The sequence below is a fragment of the Gossypium arboreum genome, chromosome 13 (assembly GCF_025698485.1).
Source record: "Gossypium arboreum isolate Shixiya-1 chromosome 13, ASM2569848v2, whole genome shotgun sequence".
Taxonomy (NCBI): domain Eukaryota; kingdom Viridiplantae; phylum Streptophyta; class Magnoliopsida; order Malvales; family Malvaceae; genus Gossypium; species Gossypium arboreum.
This window is the reverse complement of record NC_069082.1, coordinates 83,144,181-83,165,623: the sequence shown is the minus strand read 5'-3', so window position 1 is coordinate 83,165,623 and position 21,443 is coordinate 83,144,181. Positions and strand designations below refer to the sequence as shown.

Sequence of the window (21,443 nt, the reverse complement as noted above, 5' to 3'; positions counted from 1 at the left end):
TAGCCATCTTAGATGTACCAGATTTCGAGATTTATCGGGCATTAGAACATCATTGACTAACCTTAGGATGAATGCTCGGACGTGTTGTTCTTTTTCAAGGGCATTCGAGGTGTCATCGAGATAACCAAAATTATCTTCTAACCATTTCATCTCTATCCGAATACCAAAAAACTTGTTTGGCACCTTGCCTAAGAGTTGCTCACAAATGCCGCTCCAACTGCCAACGACCACTGATCCTGTAACAATTAGCCCATTCACTAGTAAACCGAATTGTAAAGTTATATCCTCAAGTGTGATTGTACACTGATCGCATGGAAGATGGAATGTGTGTCTCAAATCTCCATCTTTTTACCAACACGCTGATAAGTGTGGGATCCAATCTACACCCCCTAGCATACAAGACACATGTAAGAATCTCGCCTCTTGAAAGTATCGTTCAGTTACATGCGGTGACTTTGATGATAGATTGTGTATGTACGTCTCTAAAATTTGATTTTCAGCTTGAATATAACAAAAATAAATTTAATAATATTAATAACTTAATAATGAATTTAATTAAAATTAAAAATATTAAAAATATTTTATTACCATTTGCAATTGGATGCCAAAAATGTGGTTGTCATCGAAACGAAAAAAAGTATTTGACATTTTGCTGTTACATAAGTATAAAATACATTTTGCTGAATGTATTTTTATTTCTCTATTCAAAATTAATCTATTTTCTTAAATATCTCAAAAGCGACCCAAACCCTTTTTTTTTTAAATATCCTTTTTATTATTATCAAATTTAGCCCACAAACCCGCTTAAACGATTTTTAAGTACACGATCAAAATACAGTTAAAAGGTATAATATAGAGACTATTAGAATACTTTTACAGTAAAATTAAATCAAACTTGGTCAATAGAGGGACTAAATTCATAATTTTATAAAAACTTAGTTTTTAAAGAAGGAAGACGACAGCTAACCATTTTCTTGGAGGAAAAAAAGAAAAAAAAAAAAAAGGGGGATGGGGAGAGAGGTATCAGAAAGCTGTATCGATAGCTTACTAACCGAAATGGTTTCAACATATTGCAACCGATTTTACGCTAATAACCCTGAACTCGCCGCCCGTCGGATCGAAGCCATTGGATATCAGGTCGGCCACCAGCTCTCTGAACGGTAAACCCTTCCACATCTTATCAATACCCGAATTCCCAAATTTTTTTATTGAGTTAATATTAGCATATTTATGAATCTGAGCAGCCCATTTGAATTGTGTTTTGGTAATTTTAGCTTGATTTTAAGTTACTCTGATTTAATGTCTCTTGTGTGTGTGTGTGGATTTCGAGGAAGGGAGAAAAAAACCCATTACTTGAGATTGAGTTAAATCGAGTGAATTCAGAAAAGCCATCTTGATTATGTCAATTTGGGTGAGTTTATGATGTGAGAAAAAGAATGCTCTTAGTTTTAGTTTTGTAGTAATAGTAATACGCCTTTATATGTATTATGATTTGTTAGTCTTCTGAACACTTAATTTGGATTTCTGATTGTATCTGTTGATGGATGCAACTCCTTGCCTTGGCTTTCATAATTATCGTATTGCTTGTAACTGTTGATATAATTATCTTAGCAATTCCAATTTTTCATTGAGTTTGATGATGTAATGTAAGATAGATGATATGGAGAATAAAAGTTTAAATGATTTGGAAATTTTGATTTGCAGTCTTGAAGACTCTTCATAACTTGTATGCATTTGTTTCTACATGAAACCGAAAAGATCTCATGGTTTTAAGGAATTACTTAGAATAAGATATTGGTCAATGTTTGGCAAAAGTACCATAGAGGTACTTGTACAAGGAGTTAGATTGCATTTTGTCCCCTCTACTAAAAAAAAGGGTAAATTATGGTTTCTTGTACATTATATCAAAGAGCAAATCGGTCTCTTCTATTAAAAGTTTCATCTATTTGTACTGTTAAAAACTAGTATGGCTGATGTAACCAATCAGTGACATGTACATCACATGTACCTCATGTTGACATTAAGTAGCCAATTTTTAACTGTAGAAATAAATGGAATTTTTAACAGAAGGACTAGTTTACGTTTTGATCTAATGTATAGGGACTGCTTTGCTCATCTTTTGAGTAAAAAGGGGCAAAATACAATCTGACTCCTAGTACAAAGGCTTCTACAGTACTTTTTCCATCAATGTCCCTATCCGATTTATTTTCGAACTTGTTGTCTTATGTAATGATCTCTTTACATATAGTGTTGATGTTGTTTGTCGCCCTCGACATCAACATTTGATTTACCATGGGGCCTTTAAGAAGTATGATAGTACCTAATGTATTTGCTGAAATGCATTCTGATATCTTCAGGCTTTGATCATTTGAGAGGTTCAAATGCTACAAGTCGTAATAACAAAGTTTAGTCGTTTCCAGGTACACAATGGAGAGGCCACGTTTTAGCGATCATTTAGAAGCAATCAAATTCATCTGTAAGGATTTTTGGTTTGAACTCTTCAAGAAGCAGATAGACAATTTGAAGACAAATCACAGAGTATGTTTAGGAACTGAAACCGACCAAAACTGTTTGCGGTGATGAAGTTTAATGAAGCTGTTGACATTTATCTTGTAGGGTACCTTTGTATTGCAAGATAATCGTTTTCGTTGGCTTACACGCATGTCAATTGATCAATCACCCGAAAATGGAACATCCGAAGAGCTTTCTATCATGGCTGACAACAAGACTATGCAAAGCATGCATCTCTATTTTCCGTGCGGAATTATCAGAGGAGCTCTATCAAACTTGGGAATACCTTGTGCAGTTTCCGCCGACATATCCAACCTTCCTGCATGTGAGTAACCTACTTGACAATTGCTAATAAATTTTATTACCCTTTTCTAGACACTTCACCATATTTCGAGTCATGCAAATTATAAATGATTTTGACTCGGTTAAGGTTAACATTCCACTTTAGGAACTTGGCCAGTATTAGTTAGATTTTGGTTCCCTAAATTATAAACTTTCAAGTAAACCTAAGTGACTTAATTATAGAAATTAGAAAACGGGTGATGTAATAATGCTATCACATTTGCTATCCAGGGCTTTACGAAGAAATCTGGATGATCACATCGATAACACCGGACCATGAAAATCTTACATTCAGTTCATTTGATGGTTCTTTGGTTTTGAAAATATCTTTTGATGTTTTCTTTGCCCTTGTTTGTACTGTAATCATAATGATAACATGTTTCTGGAAGAAATTTAAACATAATGAACAGATTTAACATGTAAACTTGTTCAGACTTGTAATCTTGCTTTTACTCCCAGGTTCATTTGTGATCCGAATAAAGGCTTGATGAGGATGATGCGGGGTTTCGAACATACTCTTATTGCTAGTTTAAAGCATGATAACAAGAAGTTGGCTGGAGAAGTAATAGAACCCATTCAGAAGGATCAGAAATTGTGGTACATGTAAGTACTTTCTGAATAAAATTATGTGACAAATAGAGTTGGAACATTTTGTATATTGTGAAAACCTTTGTTGTTGAGTTCTTGTCTGTGTATCAATGCCCTTCACTGTGTTGACAAACCGAACCAGTTGGTGGGACTAGTTAAACCCCACAATGTTAAAAGAAAATGGGAGTGGAGTACGACAAACTGATGAGGCGTTTTAACGAGTTGAATTGGTTGGTTGTATTAAAATGAAAATTTTAATATTGAAATATAATTGTAGTCCTTGGCATAGTTGATAAACAGGAGGTTTTCGGTTTCGGGACCAAATCATGGCAATTTATGCATGTGGATTTTTTATGTTTCAGGGTGTATTACTGTCATATTTTAATAATAATTTATTTTACTTATGTATTTGTATTTTTATTTTAATAGTATTGTACTTGTATCTTAATTATAATTATGCCTTGTATTTGTTGGGGTTTTAAAATAATTAATTAAATAATTTTTTACTTAAATTTTATATTTGTAATCAATTAATATATTGAGTTAATTACATCAAACATCATTCTAAATTCATCTTTAAATTTTAAATAATTCTAATTACATCCCCAAACCATTGAGGCTATATCAATTAGATCCTTTTGTTACTAAAATTGTTAATTTATCGATTAAATGACATAATTTAAAATGAAAAATTTTAAAAATAAATATTGTAAAATTGATGTTTTGAAAAATCTTAGTTTTGAGGTATTCAATGTTTTTACAAAAGGTTTTTTGTAAGAAATATAATCTACTGTAAGACAAATTTGTTAGCACTAACGGAGAAAAATAAATAATTAAATTGGTGTAATCGTGTAATAGACATTGTCTTTTAAGGTTCGATTAATGTTGCTCCTGTAGGGATTCTATTTATACTAATAATAAAAGGGCAAAACAATATCTCCATTAAATCCTCAACAAACAATCAAACATGTATGATTTTCAACTGTATTATCATTCACTCATTCTTTCTTTTTCTGTTTTCATTGTACTTTAATTCTTTTAAAAGTGATGGAATGTAACAAATTGTATTTCAAACCGGTCACTTTATTTTCTGGTGTTTACTTACCTTAAAAGCAGCTCCACCCCTCTCCATTAGACCAAGTAGCTGCTCAGAAATTATATATATTCATGAGGAATATTTCAGATACTATTGTTGAGAAGTTGCGGGTTTAATACAAATTATGTGCGCTGAAGGTTGAGCATCTTTCAAAATCACACTCATCATTTAAGTCTTTTCATTTACGGTCTTCATTAGCTGCCACTGAATTTCCCACCATAATGCTGACCTCAACAACATTAACATTTTTTATAAATTCAAGGTTTGTTTAAATTTGAAGTTTTTGTTGTAAATTAAATGGATGTCTATAATCTTAATAAAATAAAAATTTTATTTCATTTATAATTAGGAGATCATTAAATAGAATAATTAAGAAAATTTATTTCATTAGATGTAATACATTTATTAATTAAATGTAAAGGAGCTTATAAATAGCACCTTGCAAGTGAAAATAAGACAATGAAAAATTCTCCCGTATTTTCATCCACTTTTATTTATTGTTTTATTAATTTTCTATAACATGTTATCTGCACGAGCTTCTACGAGTTCATAGTGAAGTTTACGTCATTTCGACTTTATATAATTTGCCCATAAACTCCCGCTAAACTATATACAAATGTGAATATTCAACAAAATTTCGATGGACCCAAAATCAATGGAGATGTGTGTCTTGCAGATAGTGTTACAACACATACAATATTCAAAGATAAAAAATATTTTTGTCATTTGACAATGAGTAATGCCCATGTTAATACAATATCAAGTAGTTCAAAACTTATTGAAGGCTCTGGAAGAGCTATTATATTATTACCTAAAGGTACAAAAATTGTCATTGATGATGCTTTATATTCTACTAAGTCTCAAAGAAATTTATTGAGTTTTAAAGATATTCGTCTTAATGGATATCATATTGAGACTATGAATGAGAAAATTATTGAGTTTGCTTATAATGTTGCTATTGAAATAGCAAAAGAAAATGAGGATCCTGAGCCTAAATCTATTGAGAAATGTAGAAATAGAAAAGATTGGCCAAAATGGAAAGACATAATTCAAGCAGAATTAAATTCACTTTCTAAATGTGAGGTTTTTGGACCTATAGTCCAAACATCTAAATATGTAAAGCCGGTAGGATATAAATGGATATTTGTGCGAAAAGGAAATGAGAAAAATGAAGTCGTAACATATAAAGCACGACTTGTAGCACAAGGATTTTCACAAAGGCCCGGCATTGATTATGAAGAGACATATTCTCCTGTGGTGGATGCAATCACGTTTAGATACCTTATTAGTCTAGCAGTACGTGAAAAACTTGACATGTGTCTAATGGATGTTATCACAGCCTATTTATATGGTAAACTTGATAATGAAATTTATATGAAAATCCCAAAAGGATTTAAAATCCCTAAAGGCTATAGAGTTTTCCGGGAAAATTGCTCAATCAGATTAAAGAAAAGTTTATATGGATTAAAACAATCTGGACGTATGTGGTACAATCATCTTAGTGAATATTTGTTAAAGGAAGGTTATAAAAACGATCCAATCTGCCCATGTGTTTTTATAAAAAGGTCTGAATCAAACTTTGTGATAATTGCTATTTATGTTGATGATCTAAATATTATTGGAACTCCTGAAGAGCTTCAAAATGCAGTAAATTATTTAAATAAAGAATTTGAAATGAAAGACCTTGGAAAAATAAAGTTTTGTCTTGGCCTGCAGATCGAGCATTTAAAAGATAGAATTCATATCCATCAGTCAACTTATACAAAAAATATCTTAAAGAAATTTTATATGGATAAAGCACATCCATTGAGTACCCCGATGGTTGTACAATCGTTAGATGTGAATAAAGATCAATTTCGTCCTTGCGAGAATGATGAAGAGTTTCTTGGTCCTGAAGTACCATAACTAAGTGCCATAGGAGCATTGATGTATCTTGCAAATAACACAAGACCTGATATAGCTTTTGTTGTAAACTTGTTAGCAAGATTTAGTTCTTCTCCAACACGTAGACATTGGAATGGAATTAAACATGTATTTAGATATCTCAGAGGGACCATTGATTTGGGGTTATTTTATTCAAATGATTCAAAATCCCTATTAGTTAGTTATGTTGATGCTGGATATTTTTCGGATCCACATAAAGGTTGATCTTAAACGGGATATTTTTTTTACATGTGGAGGTACGACTATATCATGGCGTTCAACAAAGAAAACATTGCTTGCTGCCTCTTTAAATCATGTTGAAATAATTGCAATGTATGAGGCAAGCCGAAAGTGTGTTTGGCTAAGGCTATTAACCCAACATATCCAGAAGATATGTAATTTTCCTTTACAGGAAAATATGCTAACTATCTTATACGAAGATAATGCAGCATGTATAGCTCAATTAAAGGGTGGTTATATCAAAGGTGACAGAACGAAACATATTTCACCAAAATTATTCTTCACTCATGATCTTGAGAAGAAAGGTGATACAGAAGTACAACAAATTCGTTCTACTGATAATTTAGCATATCTTTTTACCAAGGCATTGCCAACTTCAACATTTAAAAGACTACGAAACAAGATTGGAATGCGCCGGCTCAAATATATAATGTTATGTTACCATTAGGGGGAGTCTAAAACACGTTATACTCTTTTCCTGTAACCAAGGTTCTGTCCCATTGGGTTTTCCTGATAAAGCTTTTTAACGAGGTAACTTGTAATAGGAGATTGTGTACTCTTTTTCCTTCATTAGGTTTTTATCTCACAGGTTTTTCCTAATAAAGGTTTTAATGAGGCACATTTAGGGGTGAGCAAAACTCGATTCGACTCGAAAAAATTGAAAAAAAATTGAATTTTGAGTTAAATGAATCGAGTTATTCTATTTAATCGAGTTATTCGAGTTAACTCAATTTTTTTTCGAATTTCGAGTTCGAATCGAGTTGAGTTTTTGTAACAACCTGATTTTAGCTAAATCAGAACAGTAGTTTCAGAACCACAAATCTGAGGTTAGAAAATTATTTTAATATTATTTTTGATGTTTATAGCATGTGATTATATATGTGTGAAAATTTCGTGATCTAATTTTATCGTTTAATAACTCAATTTGAGAAAAAGGACTAAATCGCATAATATGTAAAAGTGGCATTCTATATGTTAAAGGTGTTTAATTGCAATGAATTATTAAATCAAAGGTCCTTATAATGATATTAGACCATGAATAGTGGGAATGGACATAAATAGGCATATATTAAGTGATTATATAATGGTTTCATCAAGGGTAAAATGGTAAAATATGTATTAAGTATAATAGAATAAAAAAAATATAATTTGTGTTTATCTTTCTTGCTATCAACCGAAATTTAAAAATAAAAAAGAATCCATTTTAGGGCTTTGATATTCGGCTAGCATATTCCTTGATTAAAGTATGTTCTTTGCTCAGTTTTTTATGATTTTTATGTTTTTGAAATCGTTGCTTCGTATACTAGCCAGCCCGTACCCTAATTTTTGAATTGGTTGATGAATTTTTAAGTTTCCATTGATGATAGCTTGATGTTTTTGAATGTTAATGATGGAAAATGAATAATTGTTGATAGATTTTAATGTTCTATAAAGTGATTTTTGATAAAAATGTCAAATAAGAATTAATTTTTACAATGTGCAAATTGAGGGGTTTAAATGTGAAATAAAGAAAATTTTTGGACTGCTATGGAATTCGGCTAGTGTGTATTTGGATTGAATTGTGTGAATTTTGTGTAATTATGAAATAAGGACTAAATTGTAAGAAATGTGAAAGTTTAGGGCTAAAATGTAAAAATACTCAAATATGTGTTTAAAGATTAAATTGAATGAGTAGTTGACTAAATGGGCTAATTTTGAATACATATAAATCAAGAAAGAAAGAATTCAGATTTAGATCGTGGGAAACCGAAAGTTATTGAGTAATTGATCCAATTTGTCAATTCCGAGTACGAGGTAAGTTTGTATGTGATAATTTTGTTATAAATGTATGTTATATGCTTTGGTATTGCATAAAATGTGATTGTGAGACTACAGATAATGTTTGAATTGTGAATACAACTATATAGATGTGTTCGACAATGAAATAGACAAGCGAAACTTCTCGGTTAAACCTTAGGAATAATTAGGATGCTAATGACATGTCATTAGGCTATTGTGTTGGCTTCGGGCAATGATATCGGCACTCCGGGTGCGAGTGATACTTTGATTTGACTACGGGCCATGGTATAGGTATTTCAGTGAGGAGTTACCTTAATTTGGCTACGGGCCATGGTGTAGGTACTCCGGGATAAGTTACCTTGATTTGGCTACGAGCCATGGTATAGGTACTTATCAATTGAGATCTTGAGTATTCGACTTCTATTTAAAATGGTTCAATGGGTAGAGAATGACGTAGTTGAGAAAGAGGTTAGTACGAGGTGGTATAGGTACGTACAGAACCTATTCAAGTATTACATTGAACAAGTTCAATGAGATGGTATTTGATCATGTTTTGAGACATGATAAAGGTTCGTGGTTAATGTGATTTTGATTTGGTAATGTGAAAATAGCTAAATTGCATTTATTTGATGAATTGATATATTCACTTACGAACTTACTAAGCTATAAAGCTTATTGTGTGTTATTTGTCTATGTTTTATAGATTTCTTTTATGAAAATATGAATAGAAGGCTATGTGGTACTAAGGGTTAGTTTAGCAATGCTTTCGAAAAGTGTCATAAGAAAGTGCTTTTGAGAAGTATTTTTGAAAATTTTGGTTAAAAATTTGAGTGTTTAGCATTGCTGTCAAAAAGTATTTTTGAAAAATAAAATATCCATTTTAGACATATTATTATCAAGTAACAAATATACATTTAAATAATGTTTAAATTAGTTAATATTATTATATTTTAGTGAGAATAAATTTTTTACTATAACTTGTTAATATTTTATTATATGAAATATAAATTTTAAATATTTATAAAATTTAATTAGAATATATAAACTATATTTTAAATATTTAAATATAACCATTAAATATTTATAATTAGTATTTTAAAAATATTTTTATTTTTAATTAATAATTTTAATACATTTGTAATTAAGCAATCGGGAAAAAAGAAAGTACTATGTTATTGGAAGGATAAAAAAGTAATTAAACACTAAAAGTATATTTGGGAGAGAGAAAGCTAAAAATTTTAACTTTTCTTCTCGAAATGCTTTTAAAATGTTTTTGAAAAGTAAAAAATTTAAGCAAAAAAACAACTTGTTTAACACAATTTTTCTTCTAAAAGTACTTTTGGAGTCAAAAGGGTTTTTTTTTTAAACAATACTAAACATGCACTAAATATGAATGGAGTTAGATCCGGATTGGTTCAACTTTTTAAATTTATTAGTTAAAATATTTTATATTTTGATAAAATTTTAGATTTTGTTTCTATATTTGAAAACTTGAAAATTAAATCCTCTTAAATTTTATTTTTATGAATTAAAGTCTAATAATTAAAATCGTTAGTATTTATTGTACAATTTTGTCAAGTTTGGCATATTAATTAAGTTGTTCTTATGACATGTTAATAAAAAATAAATGTATTAAATTAAAATTGGATTAAACCTTTTAAGATGAAAAGTAGAAGGATTGAATTATAATTTTAAAGTATAGGATTAAATATCAAATTTGATAAAATTACATGAACTAATAATGGAATATTTTACCAAAAGGGCTAGTCTAGGCAGAAAAGGAAAAGACTCCTTACGCAGAAATAATTCTTGTCGTTAACAAAATCTTCTCACCACAGTACCATCAAAATTTACATACAAAAAAATCTCTCCCTTTCTTCCCACCTTAGGGTTTCTTTGTTTCTTTTAAACTGTGCCAAAAACCTTAACTAGGTTCGTCACTTTCTGCTTTTCCTTTTTTTTTTCTTTTTTCTTTTTTCTTTCGCATTGTCCTTTATATCTCTGTTTTGCATTGCTTTACGTTTTTTTTTTGAATATGGCCTGAACTTTTTGGTTTCTGAACCTGGGTTTTGCATTTGAGTTTCTCTTAAAGCATTTAAAATAACAGACTATTTTTTTTGAAAAAAAAAGAGCTCAAAACTTGCTCCTTTTTTTTTGGCAGCCGGGTTTTGCAATTGTTGGTTTTATATACTTTTTAACAGTGGAAAAGTTTTTGTTTGGGGGGGAGGGGTTTCCTTCAATGGAGGATCTTAAGACAGAGTTGAGACTTGGTGAGTTAAAGAGCGAGAACCTTCGTAAGTCACTTGAGCAAGCCAAAGGTCTAGCGTCTTCAGTTCTGTTGTTTACTTTACAATGGAAAGAATTGGAGAGTCATTTTGATTCGATTCAACAGAAAATTGAGGAAAGGGTTGCTGTTTTCGAGTTGCGAGAAAAAGAGCTTGAAACTACTATGAGAGTATCGAGGGAAAGACAAGAAGAGATTGGTTTGAAAGAAATTGAATTAAGTTTGTTGAGTAAAAAGGTTGACGAATGCAATGTTGAGCTTACGTTTAAAGAAGAGGAAATTGATCGGAAGCGGAAATTGCTGGAAGAGTGTTCATCGGAGTTTAAATCAAAAAACCAGGAGTTGGATTTGGTTAGAAAATGGGTTGAGGATTGTTCTAAGGAGCTTAGTTTGAAGAACAAGCAATTGTGTTCTGTGCAAAAGTTGATAAGTGAATGTTGTAAGAAGCTAGAAGGGAAGGAGAAACAATTGATTTTGGTTGAGGAACAAATTCGAAAATCCAGTAATGGAACTGATGCGTTGAAAGAGGAGTTGGAATGTTTGCAAAACTCGATAAAGGAATGCTCTAATCAACTCGATATGAAACGGACTGAACTTGTTCAAAGCCAAGAAATGGTTGAGGACCAGCGCAAAGAGCTTAATGAGAATGAGAAAAAGCTAGATTCAATCAAGTCCTTGATTCAGGATTATGAGGAAGAACTTGAAGCCAAAAGGGAAAAATATGAAGCACTTGACAAATCTATCTGTGTTCATGCTGCTAAACTCGATTATAAGGAGAAGAAATTGGGGTCGATCAATGAAAAAATTAGGCATCGCTTGCAAGAGCTTCATTCAAGAGATGATGAACTTGGTTCACTCCAAACATTGATTCTAAGGAGAGAAAAACAACTTGAATCAACAAAGGAGGAGCTCAAATCAGTTGAAGCAAGGGTGAAACTATGTTCCAAGGATATCGAATTGAAAAACCAAGAGTTCAATGCTATACAAATGTCCACGGAAGAACTCAGTCAAGAACTCCATTTGAAAGAGAAACAACTCAGCTTGGTTCAAATATCGATTGAAGGATGCTCCAAGCAGCTCGAAGCAAAGGAGGAAGAGCTTACCTCAATTAAAAACTCAATCTTGGAGTGCACCAAGGAAATTGAATCAAAACAACTGCAGCTTGAAGCAATACAAAAATCTCAAGAGGAACTCTCTGGCACGCTTGAGTCAAAAGAAAAGCAACTGGATTTAGTCGAAAAGGCATGCGGTGAACGACTACAGGAGGCTAACATGAAGGAGAAGCATCTTGATTTGCTTAAAAGATCATTAGAGGAAGGCCTGGAAAAACTGGAAACAGAAAAGAGGCAATTTGAAGGTCGTGTCAAGGAGTTTGAACTGAGGGAAAACCGATTCGATTCCGTCCAAAAGGCTGTTGAACAGAGAAGTAAAGAACTCGAATTGAAAGAGAAGAAACAATCTAATGGCCTTCACTCTCAAGCGAGCAGCAAGAATCCTAGTTCTTTCTTCTCGCGGGCTGTTGGAATAGCTAACACAGAATCAGGTGGATTCTCTATTTTTATGTATCAATTCACTGATAGCTATGTTAGTCAGACTTGCATATATGTTTCAGGTATCTGTACATATTCAAAACAGGATGTGTTTTGTTCTTTTTATGTGGTTGTGGAGCACCATAAGACATGCTCATTGTCTTTTACTTTCAGTCTCTTTATTTCACTGTGTTTACTATTTCAAAACCATGGTTGAAGTTACACCCTATGGCCAATATGAAGATTTTGAAAGCTTGGTGGCTTGTAGGTGACATGATTATGTTTTGTTATATTAGGGCAACCATCCGCTATTTTAACAACCCTGTGAAGGACATTTTTTATTCTAGCTGTTCTAGTTATAAAGTGAGGAAATCTCATTTGTTGTCCGCGATGTTGCAGTATACTAAAGTAAAACTTGTATATACCTTGGAGATATAATTCACCGCCATTGGCTCTTAGAAAGTTTCTTGATATAAATATGTAATGCTCGTATGGAAATAACTCATCACTGCTATGAATGTTTTAGTAATTGCAATGCAGAATTAAGACTTTGCTTTTCTTACTAAACTCTCTCTTTTTCTTCTCTATTGCATGTGCTTAGTGAACTCCATCATCCCTAATCAAATAAAGACGGAAAATCCAGAAAATTTTATCATTTGCAGAGCAAGTGAAGCTTTGTCTGCTGATCTTGTGGTTGGTGCTACAATGGATGGAATGGATTTGCAGGGGATCCTCAATAAGCATTTAGATGAGCCAGATTTGAGAAAGAATGAAGTTCTGAGTGCTCTTCAAATGTCACCCGATCCAGCCAAGTTTGTTCTAGATCTAATGCTATGGATATCTTCTCAACATAAGAAGAGGGGTGGAACAGGATTCGAAGAAAGTGTTCTGAAGATTTCTCTCCTTATGTTGGAGCAACTTTTGCAAGTCTCACCGCATGTACAACCTAAGGTGAAAGCAGACGCATTGAAGTTGGCAAGCGAGTGGAAAGCAAGGATGAAACTGAATGCAGACAATTCTATCGAAATATTGGGTTTTTTGCAGTTTATTGCTGCTTTTGGATTAGTGTCCTCTTTTAATAGAGATGAAATCTTCAAACTTCTTGGCACTACTGCTCAACACCAGCAGGCTCGAAATGTATGCCAGGTCCTTGGTTTTACAGATATGATTCCTGGTAAAATTTACTGAATGCTTAGTTTGTGTATTCATTTTCTTTTTTGATTGTGTAACCGTACATGAACATTATCATTTTCTTCTGTATGTTCATGTAGGCATCTTCTATACATTTCGTGCTTATGTTCTTTCTAGTTTTCTCGATCTTAGTTCATTCGTAAACTTTTTTCTTCAATATAAAAAAGTAGAAATCAAATAGAAAACCTAGAGACTAAAATGTATATTGAAATTGACAGATTGATGAAGACTACAATTTCATGTTTTTATGTAACAGGATTCATTCAAAGTCTAATAGAAAGGAAGCAGTATATCGAAGCTGTTAGATTTGTTTGTGCGTTTGATTGCAAGGATAAGTGCCAACCAAAACAGCTCTTAACCTTATTCTTGCAGGATGTAAACAGAGTGGCTTGTCATCGCTGCAAGATTGGGAAGAATTCGCCTGAAGTGTGGGTAATGTCTTACAATTCATTGAGGTGTTAATATATCCTTGATAGTAAAGTTTAATTTACATTATATTTTTACAATAAATGATAGAAACAGTTGGATATGATTGTCTTTGGCAGCAAAAGGCTACAGATGAACAGATTGCTGCTTTGAAATCCGTAATTGAATGCATTAAAGATTGTAAGCTTGAATCGTGTATGCCAGTTGAGGTCATTGGGAAGTACATCGCTGAGTTAGAAATGCAAAAGATGAACATGACATTTTCTGCACCAGCCCCTGCCCCTGCAGTTCAGCCAATAGTTATCCCTTCTGGGCCCTGGAATCAACCGAGTCCTGTTCTTGCAGCTCAACGATGGTTTCAGGGTGGGATTCATGCTTTCACTCCGGGGACTCAACCACTTGGCCAATTTCACGGTGGGATCTATGCTTCCACAGCGGGGACTCAACCACTAGGGCAGCTTCACGGTGGGATCTTTGCTTCCACACCGGGGGCTCAACCGCAAGAGCTAAGCAATAAGCGTGCTCGGACTGATGGGCCGGTTATTAACTCCTATAGACCTCAAGTAGCAACTGTTAACCCCTATATTCGTCCAGCTTCACCGCATGGGTTAGGCATTCCACGTAATCAAGATATGGCCCATTTTGGTCGGCAGCCGAATTAGAACGTTCATCTACTTCAGTATTGCTGAAGAAAACTACTTGATCCACAACAGGCTCAAGCAGTCGTAGATCCTGTCCAGTAACTTTCCGACAACCTGTACATATTTTGTATATATATATATGAAGCAGCCCTAACCCGGACCGACAATAGTCATTTCCGACTGATCTGAATCTAATTATAACATTTATTGAAGGAGTTGATTTTCATATGGTTAGGGTATAAACCATGGTACTCGGTACCGTTCTGGTACCACTCATATGGGCTGGAACGCTCTGTACCGGTAATAAATTGGAACAATTTTAAGTTCTGTTCTGGTGCAAATTCTGATTGATACTGATCTTATCAATGCGTACAGGTTAATTTTGCCCATACTGGTTGAAATTAGAGTACCGGTCATTATAAAAAAATAAAAAAATAATTTTTTTATTATTTATTTAGAATTTGTTGAATTATGAATTATTTTATGTATGGGATGATCTTATTGTTTAATTTATGAAATAATTTTTTGCTTTTTTTTTGAGTTTGTTTAGCAATAAATTGCATTTGTGAATCTTATTAAAAATAATTTATATAATTGATAAGTTTTTTTATTGGGTGTCTTAAAATTTACATATTACATATGGTGATATTTGAATGCATATATTAACTTTTTAAAATTTTTCTTTTAACATTTCAAACAAAATTAAATTTTATTTTCTCAAGTATTTTATATTTGAGGTTTTTCATTATTTGATATTTATAAATATTATATATATATCAAATGTTTTCCAGCAATAATAATAAATTCAAAATGATACATTGAAATAAAGTGACATAGAAAGCAGTACGTCCACCATGATACTGACTAATATAGACTATAATTCGTACACCAATCCTTATCTCATTATAAACACATAATTCTAATTAAACCATTTTCCTAGGATATTGGCATAACATAACGGTGAAACCATATAGCCGGATATCGGAATGTGTCTAACCTACACTCCAATGGACGCACTAAAATGCTAGATATAAACCCTTCACCTATACACACATCCATAGAACTATTAAAATTCTAGTTGGCATGTCGATTTATCCCACTATTTTTCTACCAATTTACGAAGGCATTTCCAAATACTTAAAATTAAAGGCAATATATATATTATATACCAGTTAGGGGGAGGCAGGGCCTACACCAAAATTAGATTTTTTTTTTTATTTTTTTACTTTTTAAAATGTATAGAATTATATATTAATAATAGTAAAATTTCTATTTAATTTAATTTAATTTAATTCTTTAAAAAATTATAAAAATATTAACTAAGATAAGGGTGAAATTGCATTGCAATTCTTATTAAAATTTATAACATAATTCTATCCTTTAAAAAAAAAAATTCAGACTTCACCTTAAATACCCATCATAACATACCTGATTTTTTACCTATAAAGCATATAATGCCATTTAGGCAAAACAGTGCAAATACTTGACATGGTAACATGATTGGCTAAAATATTGCTCCCTTTATATTAAATTTGGATACTTTAATATATGATCTCATATTCATCCCATTATTCATTTCAATATAAACTCGTATTTATTCATTTATAAATTCAATATACACTCATATTCATTCAATTAACCACACAACCAAATTCCTCCAATGCAATTAATAAATAAGCAAATACTTAAAAGTTGTCTTCATTTTCAATGCTATTACCGTATAGCCATAATTAGACTTACCTTAACTCAACCACAGCTTGATAGTTCACTCATTAGTTTGATAGCCGAGTTCCTTAATTATTTAGTCAATAAATATAAATGTTATAACTTACATTTTAGTATAACCCAACATTATAAACCATTGAACACATACACCACCTTAGTCTACATACTTTCCTTTGTTAAAAATACCATGAAATCATGCGGTGAAATTTTAAAATTGTTTGAATCAACTCAAATAATTAAGAATTAAAACATTGATAATCTAGTACATTTGTGTTCTGATCTACTTTAGCATGTTGAAATTGATTTGCGTGCTCGTAAGAATTGCAAACATATCTCAAAATTAGATGATTCAAAAACCATTTCAAAAAGGACTCAAAGATTTCGAAATGTCAAACCAAAATTACCCCTATAAAACCTATTCAATTGATCTTAAACTTTCCATTCTACGAAAATGACCATATCTTGAGCTACAGAATCAAGTGATTCAAAAACTATTTTAAAAAGAACTCGAAGATCTACAATTTAGACGAAAGAATCATATATTAATAATAGTAGATTCCAGGAAGAACTCGGAAGATATATTATTTAGACATAAGAACCACATATTAATAATAGTAGATTCTAGGAAAGTATTGCTCCGGTATAATCTCTCTAAGAGTTTCGTGTCTCACACGTCAGTCCCACACCAAATTTAACTCAAATATCATTGTCAATATCTGTAAGGTTATTGATACTGCATGGAAACAAAAAATGCAGCAGTTCCCTTTCGCGACCACATCATATCTCATCCTCCTCAAACGGATCTCGTTCAGGATAGTAACCAACCTGCAAAAAACAAGTTCCGTTCTAAGTTACAAATAAATAAAAGTGGTAAAACAGGTAGAAGACTCCAAGTATTTAACTGTCAGAATACATCTACTGGACTTCGGATATGAAAAACGATTAAGCTGCCTGTTAAACATATATGTAATATATTTTCTCATGAAAGAAGAAAAATTTAGACAAAAATAGAGTCCATCAGCTGTTTGGATAGACTTGTTAGATACTCAACAAAGATCCAAATCTTTCAAAGCAAAAAAGTATGTATCGGGTTCCCTAATATAAAATCTGACCAATATGTACAACATTTATTCCATCTTTTATTCTTCCTATCACTTTTCTCGTGTCCCATCCACTACTATAAATCAATTACCAATCAATGTTAATGCTACTTTTCCATTTTTATTTATGCTATAATAATTAGAAGGAAACACAAAATAAACAAATAATACTATTAAGTTGTTATGGACAATGCATTGCAATGCAGTAAACTTGCTTTCTTAAAGTCTGCAATAGCATCATGGATATACGTGCATTACGAACTGTTGCAATAAAGGTCCATAGATAGAAAAAAGAAAAAGCAGGATGCGAGTGGGCAAGAAACTTTGCCAACGGTGAAACTTAAAGGTAAGCTCCTGCAGTTTATTCAATTTGTTGGAGCACAATGCTTCATAATAGGACTATCTACCTAAAATATTTGAACTTGAGAAGGCCACAGACTAACCCCAGAATGCTTATATCACTTAACATATTTGCATACAAACCTTTACTTTGTCAGGCCTAACCATTGCACCGCAAAGTGGAGGGCATTGAAAATATCGAGTTCCTTTCACTCTGCAGTATGACCAATAGATAATTTAACAAATGAAAACAAATAGTGAATCCAAATAAGGTAGATTATCTAATAAACATCCAAATAGGATAGCCAATTTAATGCGTCTGTGTCAAGAGAAAAATTCAAATCACCTTCAATGTGAATAAATTAAGTGCCATTTTTTTTAAAGAAGGCATATAATAGACCAAAAAAACCAATCCTTGTAGGAGTTTCTATCACACACAGACACACACACACACAAAAACAGAAGTGCCATACAACAAGAACATTACTGCAAAATTGAATAGAACATTAAGAAAATAAGAATATAGAGTTTACATACATTCCATCATGTTTTCCCAATGGCTCATCATATTGAACTCCAATCCAAAAGCCTGGCCCTAATGCTTCTGCTCGACCCACATATTTGACAACACCTCTTTTCTCCCCTGGATCAACTTCACATCTGTCTCCTACCTGATTTGAGACAATGTGAAAATACATACGGCACTTAAGTGGAAGCGAGCAGGCAAAATAACAGAAGATACTCGTGACGTTGAGAAATAGAGGGAAAATAGCATGGTTCTTCACTCTAGGAAAATATACAAAACATTATCCTAGAAGTGATATACACAAAAAGCTACATTTAGTAGTGGGTGAGCATTATCAAGCATGAAGTACTGAATTAATTGAATTCATTTTCCACTATATTTAAGTACCCTATCAATCAGTCTATGATCTTCATTAGCTTTCCTTAAGCATCTAGCAACAAAAGAAAAGATCATTCACTTGGCACTTCAAAAAGGGAAAATCACAAATGAAAAACTAACCAATCTCTGATCTGTAAAGAAGATAAAACTAGAAATAAATTAGCACTACTGACTTTTATTAAGTTCTTTCATCAGTACAAAACCATTGTCAAGATGGTAGGCAAATATTGAATAATTTCTTCTTGAACTACCAATGTCCAAAGGTAATTAATAATAAATGACATTTTCTTCAACACACACACACACATGGAATTGGACTATTTTACTTCCTTTAAAAAGAGTGAGAGACCAAAACAGTACTTTAATATGCTGCAAAAGATGCTAAGTACATATGAAAAAGTTAAAAATAAATACACAACCAACCTTGATATTTGAGCAGAGGTCTCCCATGTAGTCATCTGACATCTGTAAATGAAACCATCAAGCATGACCAAGACAGAAATAGCAGCAATATATACATAATTTCACTTTGTAATAAGCATTAGGGACCTGTGCGTACTTAAATATAATATTAGTTGCAGCTATTGATAACAGCTTAAAGCTACCCCATATATATATACACACACACACACATACACATGTATATAAGTATGTATAGATATGTAATTGTGTGTGTGTGAATATATGAAATAAGATGTACTTACTTTATTCCTGAATTCTGATGGATTTTGAGATGCCATCTGTTCCTTGAATTTCCTAAATGTACCTGAAACAACAAAAAAGTTCAAACCATTGCAAACAAATAAATGGTAAATTAAAAGGAAACAAATGTGGAGGATAACAAATTTAAGTCAATAACATTGCAGAATCAACTTATGCAGGTAACTAACTTACCAGAACGTTTATTGTATTCATCTTCAGAAATCGAGTACTTCTCGACTAATGACGTATCTTCAAGCCACCCTCCCGAAGTTACCGATGAAGGATCAAGATCTATAATGTGTAGTCGGAACCTGTTACAGCAAAAAGGAGTCAGAAGGAAATAATTGATATGTTTTTAATATGAAAATCTATAAAATTAGAGTTAACAATGAAAATAAAAATAAAAGGAGAAAGGGCGAAAGACTAACCCATCTAGTGGAGAATAGAAACCGAGAGGTCTTGAATCATCGCTTAAATCACAAAGTTTATTTTTACAATCATCATATAGCTCTAACCGCATTGAATTTACTGAAGTCCCACATTTCTTCCATAGCTTATCTTTCACTGCTTCCACGTTCATCTTTAAACAAATCAATTTGTTTTTAAAAATAAAAATAAAACCTCAGGAGTAATTAATTTAAAGTTAAAGAAATTGTTTAATAAAAATGGAACCTGAAGAGAGAAGCGAATGTCAGCGGCGAAGCTTTTGAGGTTGGAGTGAGTGACTCGAAGCAGCACTGAGGCATCGCCCTCGATTTGCAGCCGTGATGCCATGAATATTTCCTATAATTTCTGGATTCAAATCTAAATGTGTAACAAGCAAATAGAAAACAAAAGAATCTAACAAATTTTCTTTTTGAGGCCTAATATAAGATGAAAAACAATGGGACAAAAAATGAATAGGAAAAAAGTGTGCAAAGGATGGTGCAGATGTTTTTAAATGTTTTATTCATGAATCATTTAAGCAAATTTGTGGGTAGAAGACGCAAAAAGGAAAGAGAGGTAGTTCTCTTTTATCAAATCCCCTTTGACTCAATTATGAGTGTAGTGAGAGGTAAAAAGCTAAGTAAAAGCACAATCTGAGAAGACACGAAGAATATATGAAAATCGTAAAAACAGTGTAAAAAAGTGCACCATCATCACCCCACAAGATATGAAGAGAGTAGGAAAGAGGGATCTCATCTCACCTTGGCAATTAATGTAGAATGGCAGAAGCCAGTGAGGGGAAGCCACTGGCAATTGGCAAATTATATGAGAGGACTGAACTTAAGTCTCAAGGAAACAGTGAAGTACTGAAAGATGCCTAATTCCTTAAGGTTAAAAGAAATTTGGGCTCAATTTCATAGCCCGAGTATAAAGCTGAGACAAAGAGTTGGCGGTAATAGAGTGAAACCAAAACAAAAATCCATATTACCATAACCCAAATTACATTTTGTATGTTAAATTAGATAATAAATTAGTTTTTTTATTAATTTTTATTCCTATTCAATATTTCGTCAATAGAAATTATTAATTTATCCTTTTATTTAACATTTTTTAAAATAGAGAGAGTAAAAATATAATCTAACTCTTAATATAGAGACTTCTATAATACTTTTACCGTAGAATGAAACATGAAAACAAAAATCAAAATAAGAGGAAAATAGAACGAGCAAGTCGGTGCTTTGAACTCAATAATAGAGGTGAGCATTCGATCGAATCGAGTGAGAATTTTTTGAATTAATCGAATTCATGAGTCATGTTTTATTATCCTAACTTGATTTGAAATTATTTGAATTTTTTTATTGAATCAAGCCGAATGAAATGAAATTTGAATCGAGTAGAGTTGTTCGAGTTAAATTAAAAAAAACTAAATATGTTCTATTTAAAATATTATGACAGTATAACTAATTCAATGTTAGAGCACACAAATTTGAAATCATATATATTTGAAAATTTTTTCAAAGCAAAATAATAATAATAATAATAAAAGATACTTTAATATGATAAGCTTGAATAATTAATTTAACTTATTTATCTCTCCCAAATTATTATTTTAGAAAATTTTAAAATTTAACTTTCTTTATGTATTTTTTTAGATTTTTTATAATTTTTTAAAAATATAAATTTTGAAATTTTTATAA

General features: G+C 31.9%; 3 protein-coding genes across 6 annotated transcripts; 2 read left to right on the top strand and 1 right to left on the bottom strand.

The window, feature by feature from the left end:
• The first annotated feature begins 926 nt into the window (after positions 1-926).
• Positions 927-3,738, top strand: LOC108484374 (uncharacterized). Of its 2 annotated transcripts, none has more exons than XM_053024761.1 (4): positions 927-1,160; positions 2,421-2,538; positions 2,617-2,836; positions 3,085-3,738. In XM_053024761.1, the coding sequence occupies exons 1-4, from the start codon at positions 1,009-1,011 to the stop codon at positions 3,267-3,269; spliced, it is 675 nt and encodes a 224-aa protein (XP_052880721.1). In that variant the 5' UTR covers positions 927-1,008; the 3' UTR covers positions 3,270-3,738. The 2 variants fall into 2 exon arrangements, with proteins under 2 accessions (XP_052880721.1, XP_017643632.1); XM_017788143.2 differs by having other exon boundaries at positions 929-1,160; positions 3,313-3,738.
• Positions 3,739-10,244: 6,506 nt separating this feature from the next.
• LOC108486697 (FRIGIDA-like protein 5) lies at positions 10,245-14,891 on the top strand. Its single transcript, XM_017790882.2, has 5 exons — positions 10,245-10,411; positions 10,641-12,306; positions 12,894-13,466; positions 13,740-13,915; positions 14,029-14,891. Exons 2-5 carry the CDS (start codon positions 10,719-10,721, stop codon positions 14,569-14,571), a joined length of 2,880 nt encoding a protein of 959 aa, XP_017646371.1. The 5' UTR covers positions 10,245-10,411; positions 10,641-10,718; the 3' UTR covers positions 14,572-14,891.
• A 1,905-nt stretch (positions 14,892-16,796) lies between these two features.
• Positions 16,797-20,658, bottom strand: LOC108484274 (tubulin-folding cofactor B-like). 3 transcript variants are annotated; one of them, XM_017788004.2, is made up of 9 exons: positions 20,508-20,658; positions 19,993-20,124; positions 19,749-19,900; positions 19,513-19,631; positions 19,323-19,384; positions 19,042-19,083; positions 18,252-18,385; positions 17,859-17,928; positions 16,797-17,100 (listed from the first exon to the last, which is right to left on the bottom strand). In XM_017788004.2, exons 2-9 carry the CDS (start codon positions 20,092-20,094, stop codon positions 17,053-17,055), a joined length of 729 nt encoding a protein of 242 aa, XP_017643493.1. In that variant the 5' UTR covers positions 20,095-20,124; positions 20,508-20,658; the 3' UTR covers positions 16,797-17,052. The 3 variants fall into 3 exon arrangements, with proteins under 3 accessions (XP_017643493.1, XP_017643492.1, XP_017643495.1); XM_017788003.2 differs by having other exon boundaries at positions 19,993-20,112; XM_017788006.2 differs by having other exon boundaries at positions 19,993-20,103.
• Positions 20,659-21,443: the final 785 nt, after the last annotated feature.